This window comes from Myotis yumanensis, unplaced genomic scaffold (assembly GCF_028538775.1).
Source record: "Myotis yumanensis isolate MYYU_CA2020_CCGP unplaced genomic scaffold, mMyoYum1.0.hap1 SCAF_6, whole genome shotgun sequence".
Classification (NCBI taxonomy): Eukaryota; Metazoa; Chordata; class Mammalia; order Chiroptera; family Vespertilionidae; genus Myotis; species Myotis yumanensis.
Window position 1 is genome coordinate 82,879,435 of NW_027223757.1, and position 24,395 is coordinate 82,903,829.

Below are 24,395 nucleotides of genomic sequence, written 5' to 3' on the forward strand. Positions count from 1 at the left end.
AAGTGACTCTCTGTACATCTGGTCCACCATTTCAAAGTTGAGAATAGGACTTTAAGAACAGTTTTATAATCCATTCTTGATAATCCGCTTGTATATACTTTAAAATGATGATTTATAGCATTTACATAAATTTTTCTTAGCAGCTTTTATTTTAATTATATTATATGCTATTATAATTTTCTGTATGGCTACTATAGAACTGTATTGGCAATTTGGATGTGGTAATATGATTTTCTGATTATCAGTGTTAAATGGTTGTTATTATTTTACATTTTGAAAAAGTAAATACCCCTAAAAATTACTACACAAATCAAGAAATAGCATAGATAACACTGCTTTTCACCTGTGTAAAAGAGGTGCAACTCATTATCCATAGGAGACTGTACCTGTACTCTGTTATTTGAGAGAACAATTTGTACTTTATTAAACAAATTATTGTAGTAAATATCTTTCACCTTTTCCATTCTTAGCTTTGCAATTCTTGATATTGGTGTGATTAATTTTTTATTTTTTTGCAGGTTTTCTTTAGGTGATTCTAGGAAGCCTCTTCATGAAACAGCAGTTTTGGTAGAAGATGTGGTACACACTCAGTTAATTAATCTGGTAAGAACATATATAATCTCATTTGGTATCACTCCTCTGCATTCTGCTTATGTGGGGATTGCATTGGGAATATTTTTGTCAGTCTTATTGAGTTACAGATTACATATAGCAAAATTTCACCAGTTTTGATGACTTATTGTCATATGACTACCAACACAATCATGATATATAGACATTTTCATCATCCATAAAAGTTCTCATGGGTCTCCTGCATAAATCAGTTTTTTCACTTGCCCTTTGACCCCTGGTAATAGCTTTTGTCTGTATTCTATCACTATACAAGCATAGTTTTTCCACAACTCTTTTTAAAACTTTTTTCATTTTGAATAATAGACATCAAAATATTGCACAAATAGTACAGAAAACTCCTAAATAGTCTCCAATTCCATCTGTTAACATCTGACATAACTGTAGTACAATTATCAAAACCAGAAAGTAATATGGGTATAATACTGTTAATACAATTATCAACCGTATTTGAATTTCATCTTTTTTCCCATTAATATCCCTATTCTCTTCCAGGAGCCAATTCAGGATAAAAAGAATATTTGCATGGTCACAAAATATTTTCCCTAAGATACTTATTTACAACAAAATGAAAAAAAAAATAGTAACTTATTAATAGAAGTTAGGGTATCATATCAACAGGTTTATGTTTGTCCATAAATTTTAGCATTCATCAGTGTATTTTAAGACAATTATTACAGTACTAGAGGCCTGGTGCATGAAATTCATGCATGGGTAGGGTCCCTAGGCCTGGCCGGCAATCAGGGCCTATCGGGGCCTTCCAGCTACCGGCAGGGCCTTCCCTTCCCCAGCTGCTGGCTGTTGGCTGGAGCCTTCCTTCTTTCCATGTGGTGGTCACCGCACATCATAGAGAGTGATCAGACTCCCAGTTGCCCTGTCGAATTCCCAAGGGGACACTTTGCATATTAGCTTTTTATATACACTGAGTGGCCAGATTATTATGACCACCTGACATTTGTAGGCAAATTAGCTATAATTTCGCGCTGAAGTTGCTAGAGGGCCAGATCATTATAAACGTCTGAATAGCACAACGATACCTAAGTATCATTGCTGATCAAGTTCATCCTATCATGTTGATGGCGTATCCCAATGGAGATGGCTTCTTCCAACAAGACAATGCACCATGCCACAGTGCTCGTATTGTGCAGGAGTGGTTTCAAGAACATGAGGGAGACTTTACCTTGCTTAGGTGGCCCCCACAATCACCAGATCTCAATCCAATTGAGCATTTGTGGGACGAAATTAAAAGAGCCATCAGGCAGCTGGTTCCACAACCATCAAATCTCACAGAACTGGACAGTGCTATTCATCAGGCATGGTGTCAGATTCCTCGCATCACCTTTCAACATCTTGTGGAGTCAATGCCAAGAAGAATCGCCACAGTATTGAAGGCAAAAGGTGGCCCAATGAAATACTGATGCGGTGGTCATAATAATCTGGCCAGTCAGTGTATATAGATATTTACCTAATAATGGTTTTCTATTTCCTTCTTTCCTTTTCTATTTTTTAATTTCAATTATTCTTAAAGGAATAGCCATTCTTTACCACCACATATTTATTTAATTTTAATGTGTATGTATGTGTGTGTGTGTGTGTGTATGTGTGTGTGTGTGTGTGTGTGTGTGTATTTAAATTTTATTTTTAGGGTATTATGCAGTAATATTAGTTATTTTTATTGCTCAAGTTGTACCAATGAAAAACACTGTCATGTTCTTTCCCCATTTTTCTATCCGGTTTTTGGTCCTATTGTCGATATATATTAGATATATTAGTTCTTTGTTTGTGGTATATGTTAATAATATATCCTTGCAGTGGGTCAGTTTTCTTTCTACTTGTTTGTTATTTTAACAGATTCAAATTAATTAATTATTTATTGCCTTTGGATTTAGAATCATAGGCTTTTCCTTATACCAAGTTTAAAGAGGTAATCATCCAATCTTGCCTTCTTTCCTTTTTAATAATTAGATCTCTAATTCATCTAAATTATTTTTGTTATTGTGCAAACTGTGGATCTAATCTTTTTGATCCATTTGAGATATTTCCTTTATCATACTCTAAATTAGTATATGCTTTAGGGTACATTTCTAATTTTGTATTCTATGACATTGGTTAATTTGTCTATGCATGTGCTAATATGACATTTTTAATTATACAGCTTTTATAGTATATTTTAAAGATTGTTACAGCTAGTCTTACCTTGTAATTTTTCTTTCTCAATGTGCTCCTGGCATTTCTTGTATGTTTATTTTTCCAAGTGAATGTTAATATTAAATTTTGTAGCTCCATAAAATAGCTTGTTGGTATTTTTATTGAGATTGCATGAATTCATAAATTTAGAGAGAACTACATCTTTTGAATATTGAATCAATTTAAGAATAGGGACTGTCTTAACATTTTTTTTTTCAAGACTACTTTTGTGTCTTTCATGAGTGTTTTAACATTTTTCTTCTATAGGCTTCATGTATTTCTTGTTAAATTTATTCCTAAGTGTAATCTTCTTTGGTGCTATTGTAAATGGGCTTTCTCAATAATATATCATGACTGAAAACTTCTGAAATACATAAATCTACAGATTCAAGAAGCTGAGCCCACTCTAAACAGGGTAACCCCCCAAAATGCATGTCCAACTACTGAATACTAAAGACATAATATAAAACTGAAAGTAGCCAGATTTTTTACTATAAGGCAACAATGATTTGAAACATAGCCGAATTCTCATTAGAAAACATGGAGACTATAGGGAAATGGTAGTTCTATCTTTAATATTTTGAAAAACCTCCATACTGTTTTCCAACTTACATTTCTACTAACAGCCTACAAGGTTCTCTCTTCTCCACATCCCACCAACACTTGCTATCTTATGTCTTTTTTTATAATAGCCACCTGACAGGCAGAGGTTGATATCTCATTGTGGTTTTGATTTGCATTTCTCTGATGATAAGGGATATTCAGCATCTTTTCATATACCTGTTGGCCAGTTGCATAAATTCTTAGGAAAAATGTCTATTAGACCCTTTTCTCATTTTTTTAAACTTTAACAATGCTTTCATGTATGTTTTATTTGGTTATTATAAAATCTCAGTGAGGATATTATTATTCCTAATTTGAATTGCCAAGTGAAGAAAGATGATTTGCCCAAAGTTACAGACTTATTAAGTGGTGGCGTTGGAACCAGAATTGGGGCTTCCTGACACCCATCCTTTGCAATTGTTAAAGTTATTTCTTTTTTATTTTCTTTTGCTGTAGAGTTGTATGAGGTCCCTATATATTTTAGATATCAACCCCTTATCAGATATATGGTTTACTAATATTTTATCCCATTTTATAGGTTGCCTTTTCATTTTATTTTACTTTTGCTTGCAGTAGCTTTTCGTTTTGATAAAGTTTTAGTTGTTTATTTTTGCTTTTGTTACTTGTGTTTTTAGTATCATATCCAGAAAAAAATCACGGGCAAGACCAATGTCAAGGAGTTTTTCCCCTGTTTTCTTCTGGGAATTTTACTGTTTCAGGTCTTACAGTTAAGTCTTTAAGACATTTTGAGCTAATTTTTGATATGTGATGTAAGATAGGGTGTCCCCCAAAAAATGCCTATATACTTTAACAGTTGATAGCTCAATTGATGTTTCTTTCTTTTCAGATTTAACCCATTTGAATTAATTATTCAAAGTGTGTATACATTTTTTGGGACACCTTGTACATATAGGTATCCCCTGCTTTTTGAAAGTTTGTGTTCTACCACTTCACTTTTACTAAAGACCTACCTCAGTACCTGTTTTCACTAACCTGATGAATCTGAAGAGGATTTTGACTTTTTAAAAAAATATATTTTATTGATTTTTTGCAGAGAGGAAGGAAGAGGGATAGAGAGTTAGAAACATTGATGAGAGAGAAACATCGATCAGCTGCCTCCTGCACACTCCCCACTGGGTATGTTCCCCGCAACCAAGTTACATGCCCCTGACCAGAATCAAACCTGGGACCCTTGAGTCTGCAGGCCAACGATCTATCCATTGAGCCAAACCGGTTAGGGTGAGGATTTTGACTTTTACAAAAAAAGACAAAAAGGGAAAATAGTGTTAAGGTTTTGTTTTGTATTGAGCCATTATAGTGGCAGCAGTACCCAGAGCAATGAGAGTGTCTATACCAGGCTCCTTCCTGGGAACTATACTCAGTTTTGCAGCAACAATAAATAAATTGCTCTTATAATGCTCTCAGTAATAATATCCTTTCACATTCCAAGCTGTCATGATTTCTGATGACTATATAGCTGCTTTTATTTGCTATTCATTCAAAGTTCCTTGTCAGAGAGTCTTATTTTATGCATAAAATATAATTACCATTTCATTTCAAAATTCTATCAGATTTTCACTATATTAGTTTCCCAGGTAATGAATAAGTTCTTCAATCTGTTGTAGTGTTTTCTTATCAGAACCAGTTTTTCAGGGTCATGGTAATAATCTTTAATTGTGAAAATTAGTAACAAATTTATATGTGTGAAAATTGATTGCTTAAATTTCCCATCTTTGTCAGCATGCACTGAGTTGTCTATCCCTCCCCCATCCCCCTTCTACTTCTAATACTTTTTAACTTGGCAGTTAACCTGGTAGAAGGAGCTCATGCAAGGCACTGCTTAATCCTAATCATCAGTTCTGTGAGGCGTCATTTATGCCACCTCAGTCATGGTTTATGAGTATGTTTTAAAATAGTCATAAAATTTCTTGTGCAGAACTTCAATTATAAGGGTTATCAAAATAGGACAAACTAATATAATTTGTGATTGCATAAAATAAAGGAAGTAGCCGTACCAGGGGGACCTCATGAATCACAGAATGGAAGCAGACTTCTAGCTAACTAAACATTCTGACTTTGTACTGAGTCACAGAATGTATATGTAACTCAGAAAACCGGAACACAGTCTGTGTATATGTGCATGGGATACAGTTCACAAATACCATCTGGGGAAAAAAAAATTCTTGGTCTGTTTTGTCTGGTCCTACTGCAATGATGGTGAACCTGTGACATGCGTGTCAGAGGTGACACACGAACTCATTTTTTTGGTTGATTTTTCTTTGTTAAATGGCATTTAAATATATAAAATAAATATAAAAAAATATAAATCTTTGTTTTACTATGGTTGCAAACATCAAAAAATTTCTATATGTGACACGGCAGCAGAGTTAAGTTAGGGTTTTTCAAAATGCTGACACGCTGAGCTCAAAAGGTTCCCCATCACTGTCCTACTATGTAGTAAGTGAAGTACTATATATATATATATATATAGTATAAACAGACTGAAAACACACCCACTTTGTGGAAAACACACATGTGCCCATGTCCACATATAGGGTGGTTCAAAATATAAAACATTGTGTTACTAAACACTGGTGACTTTTATTTGTTTGTACTTATAACTTTCTTTTCTTTTCTTGTGAATGTATTGTGATAATTTTCTAACTGATTTGGAATAGCATGTATTTCTGATTGGCCTTAAAAATTTTTCTATTTAATTAATCTTGTTTTCTTTCATATGTTACCACCTCATGCCTCAAGAAATACTATTGCATCTCCTCTTTTAGAAAAAGAAATAAGTTCATAATGTTGTTAACAGATAAGTAGTTTTTAATCTGTGACACAGTATGGGCATATTTGAAGTAGAAAACCTCGTTAACCACTTTTTCTCTGAATTCCCCTGGGTAATTTGCTACAGCATAACCTAGAGGATCAACCAGGAAGGGATTTCTAATCCCCACCCCCCCCACCCCCCACCGGCTCCACCGCCACGCTGCCCCCTCCCTTAGCATGTCTTTTTTATCCTACAGCAGAATATCTCACTAATAGTCAATTATTCAACTCTTCAAGGTAAGAAAATCTCAGAGCACAAGTTGTTCACAGTACTGATAAGTTATATGTAGTGTCTCAGGTTACTTGGTTTTTCTTAGCAAGGGTATCAAAACAAAACAGTATCTTCCCATTTTTCTTCATGTGTCAAAGATATTTCTTTAGGCTTCTTTATTTTTCCTTCCCTTTGCTGGTCTGCTACACTCCCTTCACCTCAATAAACTGTACTAGCTGCTGGGATCCTATATCATGCTTGGACTTCTGACCTGTGTTGAATGTTTCAGTTCTGGCTGAAACATCTTATAAATACCTAATGTATAGTTTCCAAGAATTTTGCATTTACCAAAGAGATGCAAACCTTTTATAAAATTCCCACTCAAGATTGAGTTGCATTACTTAAAATAGGTAGAGAATTGCACCAATTGGAAATCATGTGGCTGAATTGATATTATGCTGAGAATAATATCCTTTTTGCTAATATCCATTTGCAGTGAAGTTCAAAAATTATAATGATTTTTGATGGCTTTATGGCTATTTTTATTTCTCCATTTAACTCAAAGTTAAATATTAGAAAAATCTCTCTCTTTTTTTAAAAAATATATTTTACTGATTTTTTACAGAGAGGAAGGGAGAGAGATAGAAAGTCAGAAACATCAATGAGAGAGAAACATTGACCAGCTGCCTCCTGCACATCTCCCACTGGGGATGTGCCCGCAACCCAGGTACATGCCCTTGACCGGAATCGAACCCGGGACCCTTCAGTCCACAGGCCGACGCTCTATCCACTGAGCCAAACTGGTTTCGGCGAAAAATCTCTTTTTTATACACAGAGTATAATTATTTACCATTTAATTTAAAATCATTGGATTTTTGCTATATGAGTCTAGCAGGAACTATAGATGCTCCTCAACTTATGATGGCGTTGCATCATGATACACCCATTGTAAACTGAAAATATCCTGAGTCGAAAATGCATTTAGTACACCTAGCCTATCAAACATCATAGCTTTGCCTAGCCCACCTCAAATGTGCTCAGAACAATTACATTTAGCCTGTATTGGGAAAAATCATTTAACACAAAGTCCATTTTATAATGAAGTGTTGAATATTTCATGTAATTTATGTGATTATGACTTGCTGCCCCTTGGTGGACAATTACCTTGAGTTTCATCTCAAGAGTAATTGCCTTCCTGTTCTTCCTCTCACTAGAAGCAGAAGACACAGATGGGTGTTTTGTAGACGTGATGGGATTCAAAAGCTCAAAACAGAATACCAAAATTTGCTAACAGCAAAGTATACCTTGTAGAATGTCTATTGTTTACTCCATGACTGTGATCATGGGGCTGATTGGGGCTGCACCCCTCCGCCTCTGCCCAGCATCATATATGTATCACATCACACATTGCTAGCCCAGAAAAAGATCAAGATTCTAAATCTGAAGTATGGTTTCTACTAAAGGCATTCACTTTTGCACCACTGTAAAGTCAAAAATTGTAAGTCATCCAGCAGGAGTGAGTCCTGTGCACTGAAAGGGTTCCATCTGAGGGTTTCAACTGAGGGTTCCATCCCCTCTTGGGGCAGGTAAGAAGGCAACCAAGCAGTGTTTCTCTTCTCACATCTTAGCATGGGTATAAGACAGTATCTTCCCATCTTTCTTTCTCTCCCTCACTCTCTCCTCCTGTCCCCCTTTCTCCCTCTCTCCATTCTCCATCTCTCTTGTTTCCTCTCTCCCCCTCTGTATACATATGATTCTTTTTCTGTAATCATTTTGTTTTAGATTTAATTATAAAATTTTATATGTATATTTTTATTGTACATATATAGGCCTTTTCCTGGTTTTAAAAAATAACTACTATTTCTGTATTAGCGATTTAAGTTGCAAAATTTTAACGAGTTCACATTGCCTTATTTGTTATTCTATATAATAATGAGCTAATATGCAAATGGTCATCACTCCCTCATGCTGTCATGCTGTCATGCTGTAATGACTCAGACACTCAACCCTGGGGAGAGAGGAATGGGGACCAGCCAGGCACACATGAGCTCATAAAAGAGCAATGGGGACCAGCCAAGCTGCGGCTCGGGAGAGGGACAAGCCGCCTACCCCATGGTCTCGGGCACCAATGGCTATGCCTGCGGCCCGGGAGAGGGACAAGCCACCCATCCCATGGTCCCAGGCACCTGCACCTGCGCCTGCGGCAAAGGAGAGGGACAAGCCGCCTCCCCATGGTTCTGGGTGCCTGGAGCTGCAGCTGTCCCAGGCAGAACCAGCCCAGATCCTGGGTGCCTGCGACCAGCCAGAGGGATGGAAGCCCGGGTCCCAGGTGCCTGCAACCAGCTGGAGGAAGGAATCCTGGGTCCCGGGTACAGGGCGAGGCAGAGGCGGTTAGGGGAGATCAGCTGGCAGGGGAGCTGTTAGGGATGATCAGTCAGGCAGGCAGAGGTGATTAGGGGCGATCAGACAGGCAGGCAGGTGAGCAGTTAGGAGCCAGCAGTCCCAGATTGTGAGAGGCAGTCAGACATCCCCCAAGGGGTCCTGGATTGGAGAGGGTGCAGGCTGGGCTGAGGGACCTCCCCCCCCTGCACCCAACCCCTGGGAATGAATTTCATGCACCCGGCCTCTAGTGTAGATATAATTAAGAGACTTTATTTCTCAGATCCCAGTATTATATAGTATTCTATAATTGAAGAATACATAATTCTTTATTAAAAGATGGGTGTGATTTTTTAGTCCCTTCAAATATTTGCATCCATCCTGATGTTATATTAGATAATTTTAATATATTGGGATAGGGACCAATTTGTTTATGCTATTCATTTCTAGTCATTTTTATATATCTTGATGAATGTGTAAATCATATTCTTAGTTTCCCCCAAATATATTAACTATCCTTACATACTTTTCTAGAGTAAGTTGTTCTGAAATGCTAATGTATATAATCTGAAATTCATAAGGTATTTCTAAATGAAGCACTGATATAAATTTGACTTCAGTTTTTTAAAGTTAATGGAAGGAGCTATAAGGTTTATTAAATAAGGGTATCGATTAAAAAAGGCTTAAGAAAAAATCATAAGAATATTTTGAGACTAATTTTTAAAATGATGTTTTATTATCAGTAAAAATATACTGACTTTCCATTCTAATCCAGCTAAGAATTGACAGTAAGCAATAAAAGTAAATAGATACTATAAAAATGCTGCTCATTATTCAGTATGTTTAATTTAAAAATTTATCTGTTTTTCTTCTTCACAATAGAGTAGAAGCAGCAGAATGGTGATTATTTACTAAGTGAGGCATTGATAAGAAACCACAAGTAGCCAGGAGAAAATAATTGCTTAAAAATACAAATAAACAAAATCATAGGTATCTAGGTGGTCTAGGAGAAAAATTTATAAAGTATGTTCCAGAAAGTATATACAGTAATGTCTAAAGTCTCCTAATATAGTTTTTTGGTTGCAGAGACCATCACTCGTAAATAACACAATATGATGATTCATATTCATAGTGAAGGCTTCATTAGAAAAAGTTGATATATTCAGGGTATTTTTTTAGAAACTAAAGATAGTGTATGATAAACTTATAAAGATATCTCTCAATAATGAAGTCTGCTTTTTATATAAATGTATACAGTATAGCAATTATTTCTTGAAACCAAAAACTTTTTCCCAAAAAATTTTATGTAAAGATTCCTTGATTTAGCAAATGCACTTAAGAAAATACAAATATTTGATTTTTAAACTTTCAATCTGCACACACTTTGACAGAATGGCATTTCTTGTAACAAACATTTTACTTAATATTACAGTAAACTTAGAGAGTTAGAAGGCAATATCTTCATTTATAGACTTGGAAACTGAAGAACAGAAAAATTAAGCAACTTGCCCCAAATCACACAGCTTATAAGCAGTGGATGTGGAATTCAAGTCATTTCTTCTTTATGTAGCTGAAGAGTTTTTAAAATGAAATATGCTTATTCGTGTATAGGTACTAATGGGTACTTATGTGACTGAATGGACTGTACACACCTCTAAGATCCCTTCTAAACTTGAGTATTGTGTGGCCCTCTGAAGTGAAGAGTATTGTTTTGCGAGTAAGATTTATATTTTGTGGAGAATAGTAAAAAAAAAAAAAAAAGAAGAAGAAGAAAAGAAAAGAAAAAGAGAAATCCCAAGAAAGGGAAGCAGAATCTTCATTTGGTATGGAAAATATAAATTCAATCTCAAGTCTCTGATAGAGATTTACCAGACTTGAAGTTTATAAAGAGAAAAAGTTATATTCTTATATATGAAAATGGTCTTTGCCAGCAAAATGTCTTAGGCATAATGGGTAATTTGATAACATTAAAATAAGCATCATTTAATAGACCTCCAGACAAGGTAATTAAATGTATCAAAAAGAATAGGTTTAAACGTAATCCTATATAATAAGAGAGGAATATGCTAATTAGCCATTACACACTGAGCTGTAAAGACCAAGCGCGTCACAACCAGATCACGGATCAGCAGGAGGGTGGGCCAATGAGGTACAAGCAGGCGGGCACGGAGAGGTGCAGGAGGGGGCAGGCTAGCAAGCTATGAGGGAGAGAGGGGGGAGGTGGGTGGGGAAGGTCCAGGAGGGCGGGGCAGTGAGCTATGAGCAGTGGAGAGCTACCAGCAGCAGTCAGCGGGTAGCCAGCTGAGGCAAGCGGCAGCAAGCTACTTGAGCATGGATTCATGCACAGAGCTACTAGTTGAAAAATATAGTCAAAATAATGAACTTGTTTAGAAGTTCACCATATTTCTGCTTGCCCTGGTAATAGGCTTCAAAAAGAAAAGTTCTGGTAATGCTTTTTTCCTTGAAAATTTCCTCCTGAAGACTGTTGTGTCCAATCACTAGACTTCAGTAAGACCTGATGATCTTATGAGAAGTAAAATAGTGTTCCTAACAAATTTATTATGGTCCACATAAAGAAAAAGTAAAAAATTTTTTCAGTTTCTTCTCCTATTTTCTTTTACTTTCATCATAGAAGTCTCAGCTTTATTCCGTTCAATAATATTATCTGTGGTGGCTTTAAAAAAATTGTGTGTTTTTTTCTAAATATACAAGCATTTGATTTTATTGTTAAGAATAACATTGTGCCTGGCTTGGTGGCTCAGTTGGTTGGAGCATTTTACTGTACACCGAAAGAGTTGAGGGTTCGATTCCTCGTCAGGGCACATGCCCAGGTTGCTGATTGGATCTCCAGTTCAGGGTGTGTATGGGAGGTAACTGATCTCTCTCTCTCTCTCTCTCTCTCTCTCTCTCTCTCTCTCCCCCTCTCTCTCTTTCTTTCTCTGTCTCTCTCCTCCCCTCCCCTCTCTACCTCCCCCCTCCCTTCTTCTCTTTCTAAAATCAATAAATCAATAAACATCCTTGAGTGAGAATTTTTAAAAATTAAGAAAAAAAAGAATAAGGTGTTATGGGTACCTTGTATTTACTAGGAACTCAATTTGTTGTTGTTAACCCTCGCCTGAGGATATTTTTCCCATTGATTTTTAAAGAGAGTGGGAGGGATGGAAGAGAAAGAGAGATTGAGAGACTGACAGACATCGAAATGAGAGAAACACATTGATTGGTTGCCTCCTACACATGGCCCAAACAGGGCCTGGGATCAAACCTGCAACCCTGGTATTTGCCCTTAACCTTGGCACCTGGGGCCACACTCTAACCACTGGAAAACACGAGCCATGGTAGGACTCAGTATTTTTAAATGTTTGTGGTTTTTTGTTTTTGTTTTTCATTTAAAAGCAAAACTGTTTACTCTTCTTTTTTTTATAAATAACTTTGGTATTTTCTATCATGTTGGATATAAAGTAAAGCCACTGAATTTTCATATAGATCAGAGATCAGGCATTGATACAGTTACTATTTTTAAATGTCTCGATTGTGGAAATAAAATACTAGAATTCAGCCTTTTCCCTCTAACATATCTAATTTATTTGTGGGTGTTTTTTAATGCTATTCAGGAAATGAAAGTTCCTTGGAAGCAAGAAAGAACTTATTTATCTGTCAGTATGAAAGACCAAATGGCTTCTCTCCAAAAGAGGGAATGATAATTAATACTTTTTAAAAATTTACACTTAAATTTTACAGCCAATTGTTGCTTTGTTTTAACTTAGTCTTTATGCTTGGATAAGACACTTAGTAATCATTAATAACTAAAGCTATGTTTGGATTTCAGAATGGATTTAAATGATGTTGTCAGGAATAGAATTCCAATTTTTAAAGTTTATTATTTTTATTGTTGAAAGTATTACAAATGCGTCCCCCCACCTCATTAACCCCCTCCACCCTGATTCCACCCTCTCCCCAGGCCTTCACAGCTCTATTGTCTGTCCATAGGCTAAGCATATATGCATATGAGTTCTTTGATGAATCTCTACCCCGACCCCCTCCACTTCCCCCACTCCACCCTCTGAGATTCCTTAGTCTGTTGCATGCTTCTGTGACTCTGGATCTATTTTGTTAGTCTGTTTATTTTGTTCATTAGATTCCACATGTAAGTGAGATCATGTGATACTTGTCTTTCTCTGACTGGCTTATGTTGCTTAGCATGATACTCTCCAGGTCCATCCATGTTGTCTCAAAGGTAAGAGATCCTTCTTTTACTGCATAGGATTCCATTGTATAAATATACCACAGCTTTTTTATCCACTCATCTACTGATGGGCACTTGGGCTTTTTCCAGATCTTAGCTATTGTAATTGTGCTGCTATGAACACAGGGGTACATACATTCTTTCTGATTGGTGTTTTGGGTTTCTTAAGATATATTTCTAGATGTGGGATCACTGGGTCAAACAGCAGTTCCATATTTAATTTTTTGAGGAAACTCCATACTGTTTTCCATAATGACTGCACCAGTCTGCATTCCCACCAGAGATATACTAGAGTTCCCTTTTCTCCACATCCTTGTTAGCACTTGTCATTTGTTGATTTGTTGATAGCCATTCTAACAAGTTTATTTATTTTGTGTGTTTGGGTTTTTTTTAAATATAAGTGAAAACATATGGCATTTACCTTTCTCTGTCTGACTTCTTTATGGGGGGGGGGGGGATGGGTGAAAAAGTTGAAAGGGATTAAGAAGTACAAATAGTCAGTTATAAAAATAGTCATGGGGATGTAAAGTACAGCACAGGGAATATAGTCAATCATATTGTAGTAACTTTGTATGATGTTAGATGGTTACTAGACTTATCAGAGTGATCACTTTATGATGTATGCAAATGTCTAATCACTATGTTTGTACACCAAAACTAATGTAATATTGTACTTCAACTGTAATTGAAAATTAAATATTAAAAAAAGAATATATAGAGGCAAAAAAAAAGAAATCCCTAAAAAAATAAAGCCATAAGCTATATGTATTTCTGGGGCCTCTTTCCTGCCTTTGAATATCTCAGCATATACAGTCTATCTCTATTACTTCTCATTACTACTATGATTAGAGATATATATATTTTTTAATTTTTATATTTTGCTAAAAGTATTACAAAGGTTATTACATATGTGTCCTTTTTTTTCCCCCGCCCTTGACAATCCCCTGCCCTCCCTTACCCCCCAGTGTCTTATGTCCATTAGTTATGCTTATATGCATGCATACAAGTCCTTCGGTTGATCTCTTACCCCCCTCCCTCCTGCCCCCCCCCAACCCTCCCTGGTCTTCCCACTACAGTTTGACAATCAGTTTGAGGCAGCTCTGCCTCTGTATCTATTATTGTTCAAAAGTTTGTAATGGTCTTTATTATCCATGAATGAGTGAGATCATGAGGTATTTTTCCTTCATTGACTGGCTTGTTTCACTTAGCATAAAGCTCTCCAGTTCCATCCATGCTGTTGCAAATGGTAAGAGTTCCTTCTTTTTTACAGCAGCATAATATTCCATCGTGTAGATGTACCACAGTTTTCTAATCCATTCATCTACTGATGGGCACTTAGGCTGTTTCCAGATCTTAGCTATGGTGAATTGTGCTGCTATGAACATATGGGTGCACATATCCTTTCTGATTGGTATTTCTGGTTTCTTGGGATATATTCCTAGAAGTGGGATCACAGGTCAAATGGGAGTTTCATTTTTAGTTTTTTGAGGAAGCTCCATACTGTTCTCCACAGTGGCTGCACCAGTCTGCATTCCCACCAGCAGTGCACAAGTGTTCCTTTTTCTCCACATCCTCTCCAGCACTTGTCGTTTGTTGATTTGTTGATGATGGCCATTCTGACAGGTGTGAGATGGTACCTCATTGTTGTTTTGATTTGCATCTCTCGGATGATTAGTGACTTTGAGCATGTTTTCATATGTCTCTTGGCTTTCTGAATGTCCTCTTTTGAAAGGTGTCTATTTAGATCCTTTGCCCATTTTTTGATTGGATTGTTTATCTTCTTTTTGTTAAGTTGTATGAGTTCCCTATAAATTTTGGAGATTAGGCCCTTATCATATATGACGTTGGCAAATATGTTTTCCCATGCAGTGGGTTTTCTTGTTGTTTTGTTGATGGTTTCTTTTGCTGTGCAGAAGCTTTTTATTTTGATGTAGTCTCATTTGTTCATTTTCTCTTTAGTTTCAAGTGCCCTAGGAGCTGTATCAGTGAAGAAATTGTTTTGGCATATGTCTGAGATTTTGTTGCCTTTGTATTCTTCTAGAATTTTTATGGTTTCCTGTCGTACATTTAAGTCCTTTATCCATTTTGAGTTTATTCTTGTGTATGGTGTAAGTTGGTGGTCTAGTTTCATTTTCTTGCATATATCTGTCCAATTTCCCAACACCATTTATTGAAGACTATCTTGGCTCCATTGTATGTTCTTGCCTCCTTTGTCAAATATTAATTGAGCATATTGGTTCGGGCTAATTTCTGGACTCTCTATTCTATTCCACTGATCTATATGTCTGTTCTTGTGCCAGTACCAGGCAGTTTTGAGAACAGTGGCTTTGTAATACAGCTTGATATCTGGTATTGAGATCCCACCTACTTTGTTCTTTCTCAGGATCACTGCAGCTATTCGGGGTCTTTTTTTATTCCAGATGAATTTTTGGAGAGTTCGTTCTAGATCTTTGAAGTAGGCCATTGGTATTTTAATGGGAAGTGCATTGAATTTATAGATTGCTTTGGGTAGTATGGACATTTTAATGATGTTGATTCTACTAATCCAAGAACATGGTATGTTCTTCCATCTGTTTATGTCTTCCTCTATCTCTTTTTTCAAGGTCCTGTAGTTTTCTGAGTAGAGGTCTTTTACCTCTTTAGTTAAGTTTATTCCTAGGTATCTTAATTTTTTTGGTGCGATGGTAAATGGGATTGTTTTTCTAATCTCTCTTTCTGAAAGTTCACTATTGGTGTATAGAAATGCCTCAGATTTCTTGGGGTTAATTTTGTATCCTGCTACATTGCCAAATTCATGTATTAAGTCTAGTAGTTTTTTGATGGAGTCTCTAGGGTTTTGTATGTATAATATCATGCCGTCTGCAAATAAGGACAGTTTTACTTCCTCTTTTCCAATTTGGATGCCTTTTATTTCTTCTTCTTATCTAATTGCAATGGCTAATACTTCCAGGACTATGTTGAACAGGAGTGGTGAGAGTGGGCATCCCTGTCTTGTTCCTGTTGTTAGGGGAAATGGTGTTAGTTTTTGTCCATTGAGTATGATGTTGGCTGTGGGCCTGTCATATATGGCTTTTATTATGTTGAGGTATGATCCTTCTATTCCCACTTTGCTGAGAGTTTTTATCAAAAATGGGTGTTGGATTTTGTCGAATGCTTTTTCTGCATCAATTGATATGACCATGTGGTTTTTTTCTTTCAATTTGTTTATGTGATGTATCACGTTTATTGATTTACGGATGTTGTACCATCCTTGCATCCCTGGGATAAATCCTACTTGGTCATGGCGTATGATCCCTCTGATGTAGTACTGGATCCGATTTGCTAAGATTTTGTTGAGGATTTTGGCATCTATGTTCATGAGGGATATTGGCCTGTAATTCTCTTTCATTGTGTTGTCTTTACCTGGTTTTGGTATTAGGGTGATGCTGGCTTCATAGAATGAGCTTGGAAGTGTTCCTTCCTCTTGAATTTTTTGTAGTAGTCTGAGGAGGATAGGTTTTAGTTCTTCCTTGAAAGTTTGTAAAACTCCCCTGAGAAGCCGTCTGGTCCTGGGCTTTTGTTTGCTGGAAGCTTTCTGATGACTGCTTCAATTTCTTCCATAGTTATTGGCCTATTGAGATTTTTAGATTCTTCCTGATTGAGTTTTGGAATGTTGTATTTTTCTAGGAATTTGTCCATTTCCTCCAGGTTGTCTAGTTTGTTGGAGTAGAGTTGTCCGTAGTATTTTCTAACAATCCTTTGTATTTCTGTGGGGTCTGTTGTTATTTTGCCTCTATCGTTTCTGATTTGGTTTATTTGGGACCTCTCTCTCTGCTTCTTGGTGAGCCTGGCTAGAAGTTTGTCAATCTTGTTTATCCTTTCAAAGAACCAGCTCTTGGTTTCATTGATTTTCTGTATTGTTTTTTCGGTCTCTATGTCATTTATTTCTGCTCTAATCTTTATTATCTCCTTCCTTCTGCTCACTCTGGGGTTTTCTTGTTGCTCTCTTTCTAATTCTTTGAGTTGTAGAGTTAGATGATTTACTACCATTTTTTCTTGTTTTTTTGAGATAGGCCTGTAGAGCTATAAACTTCCCTCTCAGGACTGCTTTCATTGTGTCCCATAGGTTTTGGATTGTTGTGTTTTCATTGTCATGAGTGTCCAGGATGTTTTTAATTTCTTCTTTGATGTCATTGGTAACCCAATCAATATTTAATAATATGCTATTCAGCTTCCAAGTGTTTGAGTATTTTGGGTTGTTTTTATTGTAGTTTGTTTCTAACATTATGCCATCATGGTCTGAGAAGATGCTTTTTATGATTTCAATCTTCTTGAATTTGTGGAGACTTTGCTTGTGACCCAATATGTGGTCTATTTTTGAATCTGTCCCATGAGCACTTGAGTAGAATGTAAAATTCTTAGATATCAGCTTAAATAATTTATTATCTGTGAATTTCCCCATTCCCTACTGACTGTCCCCTTAGGCTTTATGTCCCTAAGAAACCTGCAGACACAGAGCAGTCTAAATTGCCTTCATTAATTTGTTTCAATCCTGATTTTTAAAGTTTTTTCATAAACTTCATACTTTTTTATATTATTACTATAATTTGAATATAACTTAACTATCAGTGAAACGAGAACACTAAAACATTTATTTTTCTCCAGCAAATCCTCAATGTTCTCCTAAATAATTTTTTTTTAGTCCCAGCATTTTTGTATTTAGTTTTGTTACTTTCTCACGAATGAATGACTTTCAGAATATTGTATGAAAAAGTTTCCCAATATTCTTGCAAAACACATGGAAAGATTTAATAAGCAAATAATGGTTTGGAGTTTAAGAGATGGAACAGAGAAATGGATATATGAGTAGGTGAGAGAAGGTTCAATAGATAGAAGAGAGTCAAGCCCCCTTAATGAACACTGTTCTAAAATGAGTATAAACTTATTAAGTCATTATTGGGCCTAAATTAGGTATTTCCTATGAATGCACTTTTAAAATGTGAGTCAATATTTAATGTTACCCTTTCCTTATAATTGTTATTGCTAATGATGATTATATTTTTAAGACTCTAGCTACCAGAATTTTGGGAGAGTCAATTACCCTTCCTGAGTTCATGTGTTTGATTGTGTTTTTTTGTTGTTGTTGTTTTTTTGTGAACTAACCCTTTAACATACCTTGACATTTGTGTAGGAGACTTCTGTTCTGGGGAGGGGGGGGGGTGGATTATAATTCAGTATCCTTTACTAATCATCCGGCACTACTATTTTTAAAATGATTATTTTCCACCAGCTAAAATCATGTAACATAATACTTTCAGACTTATACCTGCATTTAACCGCATTTTTCAAAATATGTATTCTTAAAAGTAAAATTATTTTTTGTGCATTATGCAGCTGAATTTACAAAAGACTTGTAACTTCTAATAATCAGCTTAATCTGATTTTAAACTCTTGATGGTTTTGGAACAGGAATTTTTGTTTGAAAGAAAGATTGGCTTGTTAACTGAATTATGTAATTATGAGTAGATGTGGTCACAGCTGCTTTTGATTTCTTTGTTATATACCTGATAGGAAACAAGTTTTGAAAAATATTTTTCCACTTCTTACACTGACACCTAGTGTTCACTATTCCTGATATCTTAAATATTGAATTTAATTATTAATAGCTATGGAACTAGCTTTACATTAAACATTTGTTAGCATTGCACCTGTTAACAGATAAATAACTCCTATTTTCAATACCCGTTCGACCAAGTTTTTCTAGTTACAGAGGTGACACCATTATGAATCAATTGCTGAGACTATTGATTCAGCAGGACTCCAGGAAGCATAGAATTTGAGAAGTAGAAGGAACTTGGGGGAGTTCTCAAAACTAAAATTCTTAAAACCTCAGTGTTTAGTCATGTCCACAGTTCCTTCAAATTGCAAGTCCAAGTGGATGATTTTGTTTTCTGTGAGCCTGGCTCCTGGGTGATAGAGATAACAAATCACATTTGGTCCTCTTAGCATTGAGAGTTTGATATTACTGCTTGTATGGGAATAAAGCAAGATTAAGTCATTTCAAATTTTTGAAATGGGTGACCTTGTGATGTTATATGTTTACTATTTTCTTGTGAATTCCTAAGGGTGATTTAAGTGCTCCAATTTTTCCAGTAATCAAGTTTAAAGATCTATATTAGAGTGAGATTATCTGCAATTAAATGAAAATGTATATATAAGTTGGAAAAGAATTATTTATGCAGTAAGCCATTGTTGAACCAAAAATCCAGGAGGCTGTTACACATATAAAATTCATTTATTTCAATTTTTATTTCTTTCATTAAAGTGGAAAATAATTTTTTTTATTTAAATATAGTTGGTATACAATATTATGTCAGTTTCAGGTGTACAGTATATTCACTCACCATTTATTTTAGATTGAACATTTAATTTAAGTATTTATAAAATCAGTGACAAAGCTAAATTTCAAGAAATTTCCAATAGAATTGCTGCAAACTTCAGAATATTTGAATATTCAAATGTATCTTTCAATGGAGTATGATTTTCACATACCTAAAATCAGGCATTATAAATGTAGGAAGATAAGTCATAATTTAATTAGGTTTAATACTAATTATGATCTAAGAACTCTGAAGGGGGAAATATCTCATAAGCTGTTGTTTTATAATTCATGTAATAACTTTTCCCAAGATGAGCAAACATTTTATCATCCTTCCTTTGATATATTTAGTATTTATCATCTGCTATTTGATATTCACTGTTTTAGATGCAGGAGGTAAGTTTTTCATGAGGTCATCTTTCATACTATTTTCATTAACAGAAAAGATAATAATAAAGTAATGTTGTAAACAATTAGAAAGAATTTTTATTACCATTTCTTCATTTTTAATAATTCTAGTATATTTCTCACATGATCCTGTTTTGGTTCAGTATATTTCTGAGTTAATGTCTTCAGGATTTTCAAATTCACCCACAAATCAACCAAGTTCCTAGAAAAGAAGTGCCAATCTCTCTCTCTCTCTCTCTCTCTCTCTCTCTCTATATATATATATATATATATATATATATATATATCCACATATATATATACATATACACACACATTCAATCTCTTTAATTCTACTCTAGCACATGTGACATAAAAGGTCTGAAAGGAACTTGTCAAATATAACAAAAATGAAAAAAGTAGGTAACAGTTGTGGAGTACATAGGTTTTCCTTGGCTTAAATGGTTTGAAACTTGCCGAAACCGGTTTGGCTCAGTGGATAGAGCGTCGGCCTGCGGACTGAAGGGTCCCAGGTTCGATTCCGGTCAAGGGCATGTACCTGGGTTGTGGGCACATCCCCGGTGGGAGATGTGCAGGAGGCAGCTGGTCGATGTTTCTCTCTCATCGATGTTTCTAACTCTCTGTCTCTCTCCCTTCCTCTCTGTAAAAAATCAATAAAATATATTAAAAAAAAATAAATGGTTTGAAACTTATAATTCAGAATATCAACATATAGTTATGTTGAGTTAAAATTGGAGCAGTAGTAAATAATGTGCATAAGTACTATGAATCTATGTTTATCGATATTTAGTCAGATATTTAGTTCTGCCCCTTATAAGACAGAACAGAGTGAAATTTCAAATCACATATTTTTTCAGGTACTTAATGAAAATGCATGGATGTTATACTTTTTTAATAAATATATTTTATTGATATTTTACAGAGAGGAAGGGAGAGGGATAGAGAGTTAGAAGCATTGATGAGAGAGAAACATCGATCAGCTGCCTCTTGCACACCTCCTACTGGGGATGTGCCCTCAACCAAGGTACATGCCCTTGACCAGAATCATATCTGGGACCTTTCAGTCCACAAGCGACCCTCTATCCATGAGCCAAACTGGTTAGAGCAGATGTTATACTTTTTTAATTTACAAGTTCATTGGCTCTCATTTTATTAAAATTGCTTATTTCATTTAAAAGCCCAAATAATATTAAAGAAGGCATAACACTTACATATAACTTAGTGGAAGTTCATCTTTGGTTCCCCCTTTGTTCCAGGTGTAAAAATTGGCTGAAACTGCTGGGCCAGGCAGTTATTTTAGAATAGTTTCTGGTTTAATGTTTTATCAGTCCCAAGAGTAAAATAGGCAACTACTGAAATTTTATATTGCTACTCTTAATGTAGACCCCTGTTAAAAATAGTATACAATTATGTGGATTCTAATATAAGTAAAATCCTGTCTCCTCAATTATACTGGATGTTTAGGAGATAGAGTTGGATTATTTAGCCACACAGGGGCTCCATTATTCACTCATTCATCATTTATCAAAGTTTTGTTGGTAAATGTTCCAATCATTGTTTTAGGCATAGCAGATATAATGGAAACATATAGTCCTTACCCTCATGAAGCTTATGTTACCTGATGTGAAGAAAATAATGCAGGACGAGGAGAGGGAGAAATAAAATTAGATTACTTTTGAGGAAATTATCTTTGCACAGAAAATTAAATGGTGTTAAGAAGATCCAGGGGAAGAAGGGAACAGGAAATGTAAAGGCCCTGAGACTGGAATGTACTTCAGAAACAGTGAGAAATACCAGTGTGTTGGCGTGGAGTGAGTGATGGATCCAGTGGTAGGAGATGAAGTGTAAAAGGGGAAAAAGGGTCAGATTATGTAGGCATTGTATTTCTCTCTGTGTCACTTCCACTCTGTTTGACTTTGTACAGGACAGACATTTTTAAAAGGTTTGATTTACATTGATAGATAAACCATGTTAAAGAGTTGAATTTCATTAAGTCTCATAGAAAAACCACTAAAGTTTTTTAATAGGAGAGTGATATGTGCTCTGATTTAAGTGTGTTTTTTAAAAATATATTTGACTTTCAAGTAAAAGTACATCAGTTTCAATGGTATCTCTGTCCAAGTGAAGGCTCTTTTTCACGATGCCAACAATTTCTGAGTATATGATACAGTATTTTCAACCACATGCCCATGGTTGTGTAATAGATCGTCAGACCCCCCTGCATGATTTAAGGTTTTTAAAAGATCACTCCAGCTGCTTTGAGGTGATTAGGCTGTAGAAGTTTCAGGGTGGAAGCAGGTAGACTAGTTAACGGGATTCTGTAGTGCATTGTGGTAGCTCACACTGGTGTGGTGATGGAGAGAAGTGGTTCAATATGGGTTGTTTGTTGTTGTTGTTGTTGTTGTTGTTGTTGTGATGGAGAGAAGTGGTCCAATATGGGTTGTTTGTTGTTGTTGTTGTTGTTTGTTTGTTTTTGAGGTTACAGGAACAGGACTTTCTGACAGAGTGGATATGAAATGTGAAGGTATGGAAGAAATCAAGGATGACCTCTATATTTTTTATCTGATCAGCTAGATGAATAATGGTTTGCAGCAAATATTTAGCATTTGATACTAATTGTGTTAAAGTTGAGAAGCCTGTAAGACATCTGAGAAATCGAGTAGACAGTTTAATTTATGATTTTAATTCATGAGAGAGGTTGTCATAAGGATAAAAATGTTGAAGTCATTGGTATACAAATGGGATTTAAAGTCATAAGATGGTAGGGGTCACCTGGGAAGAGAAGGAAAAGACAGAAGACTGGAGATAGTCCAGCATTCACAGGTTGGAGAGAAAACACTGGCAAGGAGGGGTGTGACAGGAGGAGTGGTATCCTGGTAGCCAAATGAAGAGGGCGTTTCAAATCCTGTTGAGAGGTTGAGTAAAATGAGGATAGAGAGCTGATTAATTGCAATTAATGAGGTTTGGCAAGAGTAGTTTTATTTCAGTGGTGGGGACAAAAAGTCTTTTAGAATTAATAACAGAATTGGAGATGAGAAAACGAAGGCAGAAATGATAGTCAATTTTTTAGGGAAATTTTGTTCCAGAGGGTGGTGTCAACAGATGTCATGGTTGCTCAGGAAAACCTGGCTTGTGCCTATCATCCCAGCATGATCACCATCAGCTCTCCTTCTACTGTCAAAGAGGGAGGGTGCGTACCATGAGAGGGTTTCACTGACCCTAGTGAGTGGTATTCTGATGAATCTAGTAACACAATTGTTATGTCATAGACTTTAAATTATGGGAATATGAAGGGTTCTAAAAGGACAAAGCAACTGTACCCCAATTAAGATACTTTTGTTGTATATTTACTATGTCTGAACATGATTTACACATGTACTGTTTCAAATGTGTATTTTTTAAAAAAATGTATTTCATTGATTTTTTACAGAGAGGAAGGGAGAGGAATAGAGAGTCAGAAATATTGATGAGAGAGAAACATCAATCAGCTGCCTCCTGCACATCCCCTACTGGGGATGTGTCCGCAACCAAGGTACATGCCCTTGACTGGAATTGAACCTGGGACCCTTCACTCCGCAGGCGGACGCTCTAGCCACTGAGCCAAACCAGTTAGGACTCAAATGTGTATTTTAACTAGAACTTCCTTAGGAAAGTTTTTAATGAAGTTAACAACTATAGGCTAATGAAGATTACGCTTATTTTTTCATGTTTAGTAAACTTCCTCAGTGAAACATGGACACAGAGGAGCACATAAATCATAAGTATTTGCAGCTGGGTGAATGTTCACAAAGTGAGCTCCCCTAGGTAAACAGCACATACCCAGTAAACAGAATGACCAGCGCACAGGAGCCCCTCTCATGCCTCCTGGATACTAACAACCTTTCCGTGCATAACCACTTTTATGACTTGTTGTTGTAGTTTACTTTTTAATTTGGATTAATTATGGACTCACAAAATATTGCAAAAAGAGTACTTGAACCCTTAATTTGAATTAATTATAGACTCACAAAATGTTGCAAAAGGAGAATTCCCATGAGCCCTTCATCCAGCTTCTCACCATGGTAACATCTTACACAACTAGAGTAAATGATCAAAACTAGGAAATTGACATTAGTACAGTATTACTAACTAGGATTTCTCCAGTGTTTACATGAACTTATGCACACACGTATGTATGTCTGTGACCCTTTGTCACGTGGAGATCTGTGTGACCATCACCTCAGTCAGGATACAGACTCATGTTACTCCTTAAATTTTCACAACTCCTCCCTATCCACCCCTCTTCCCATACCCTGGCAACCACTAATGTTCGTCATTTCTCTCATTTTTAAAATGGAATCATGTAGTATATATCCTTTTCAGGTTGCCTTGTTAAATTCAGTATCAAGGTCTTGAGATTCATCCAAGTTGTTTTGGGTATCAAAAGTATGTTGTTTTTACATCTTAGCAGTGTTCCTTTTCATGGATGTACCACAGTTCGTTTATTCATTCACCTGTTGAAAGACATTGAATTGTTTCTGCTTTTGAGCTATTACAAATAAAGC

The 24,395-nt window shown here is 35.9% G+C and overlaps 1 protein-coding gene across 5 annotated transcripts in view; it reads left to right on the forward strand.

Moving 5' to 3' along the window:
- SUPT3H (SPT3 homolog, SAGA and STAGA complex component) overlaps positions 1-24,395 on the forward strand; it is a 478,084-nt gene that overhangs the window by 224,296 nt on the left and 229,393 nt on the right. For all 5 annotated transcript variants that reach the window (XM_070418486.1, XM_070418489.1, XM_070418491.1 and 2 more), the window contains exon 3: positions 519-603. In XM_070418486.1, coding sequence (XP_070274587.1) covers positions 519-603 — 85 coding nt within the window. The remainder of the gene's footprint in view (positions 1-518; positions 604-24,395) is intronic.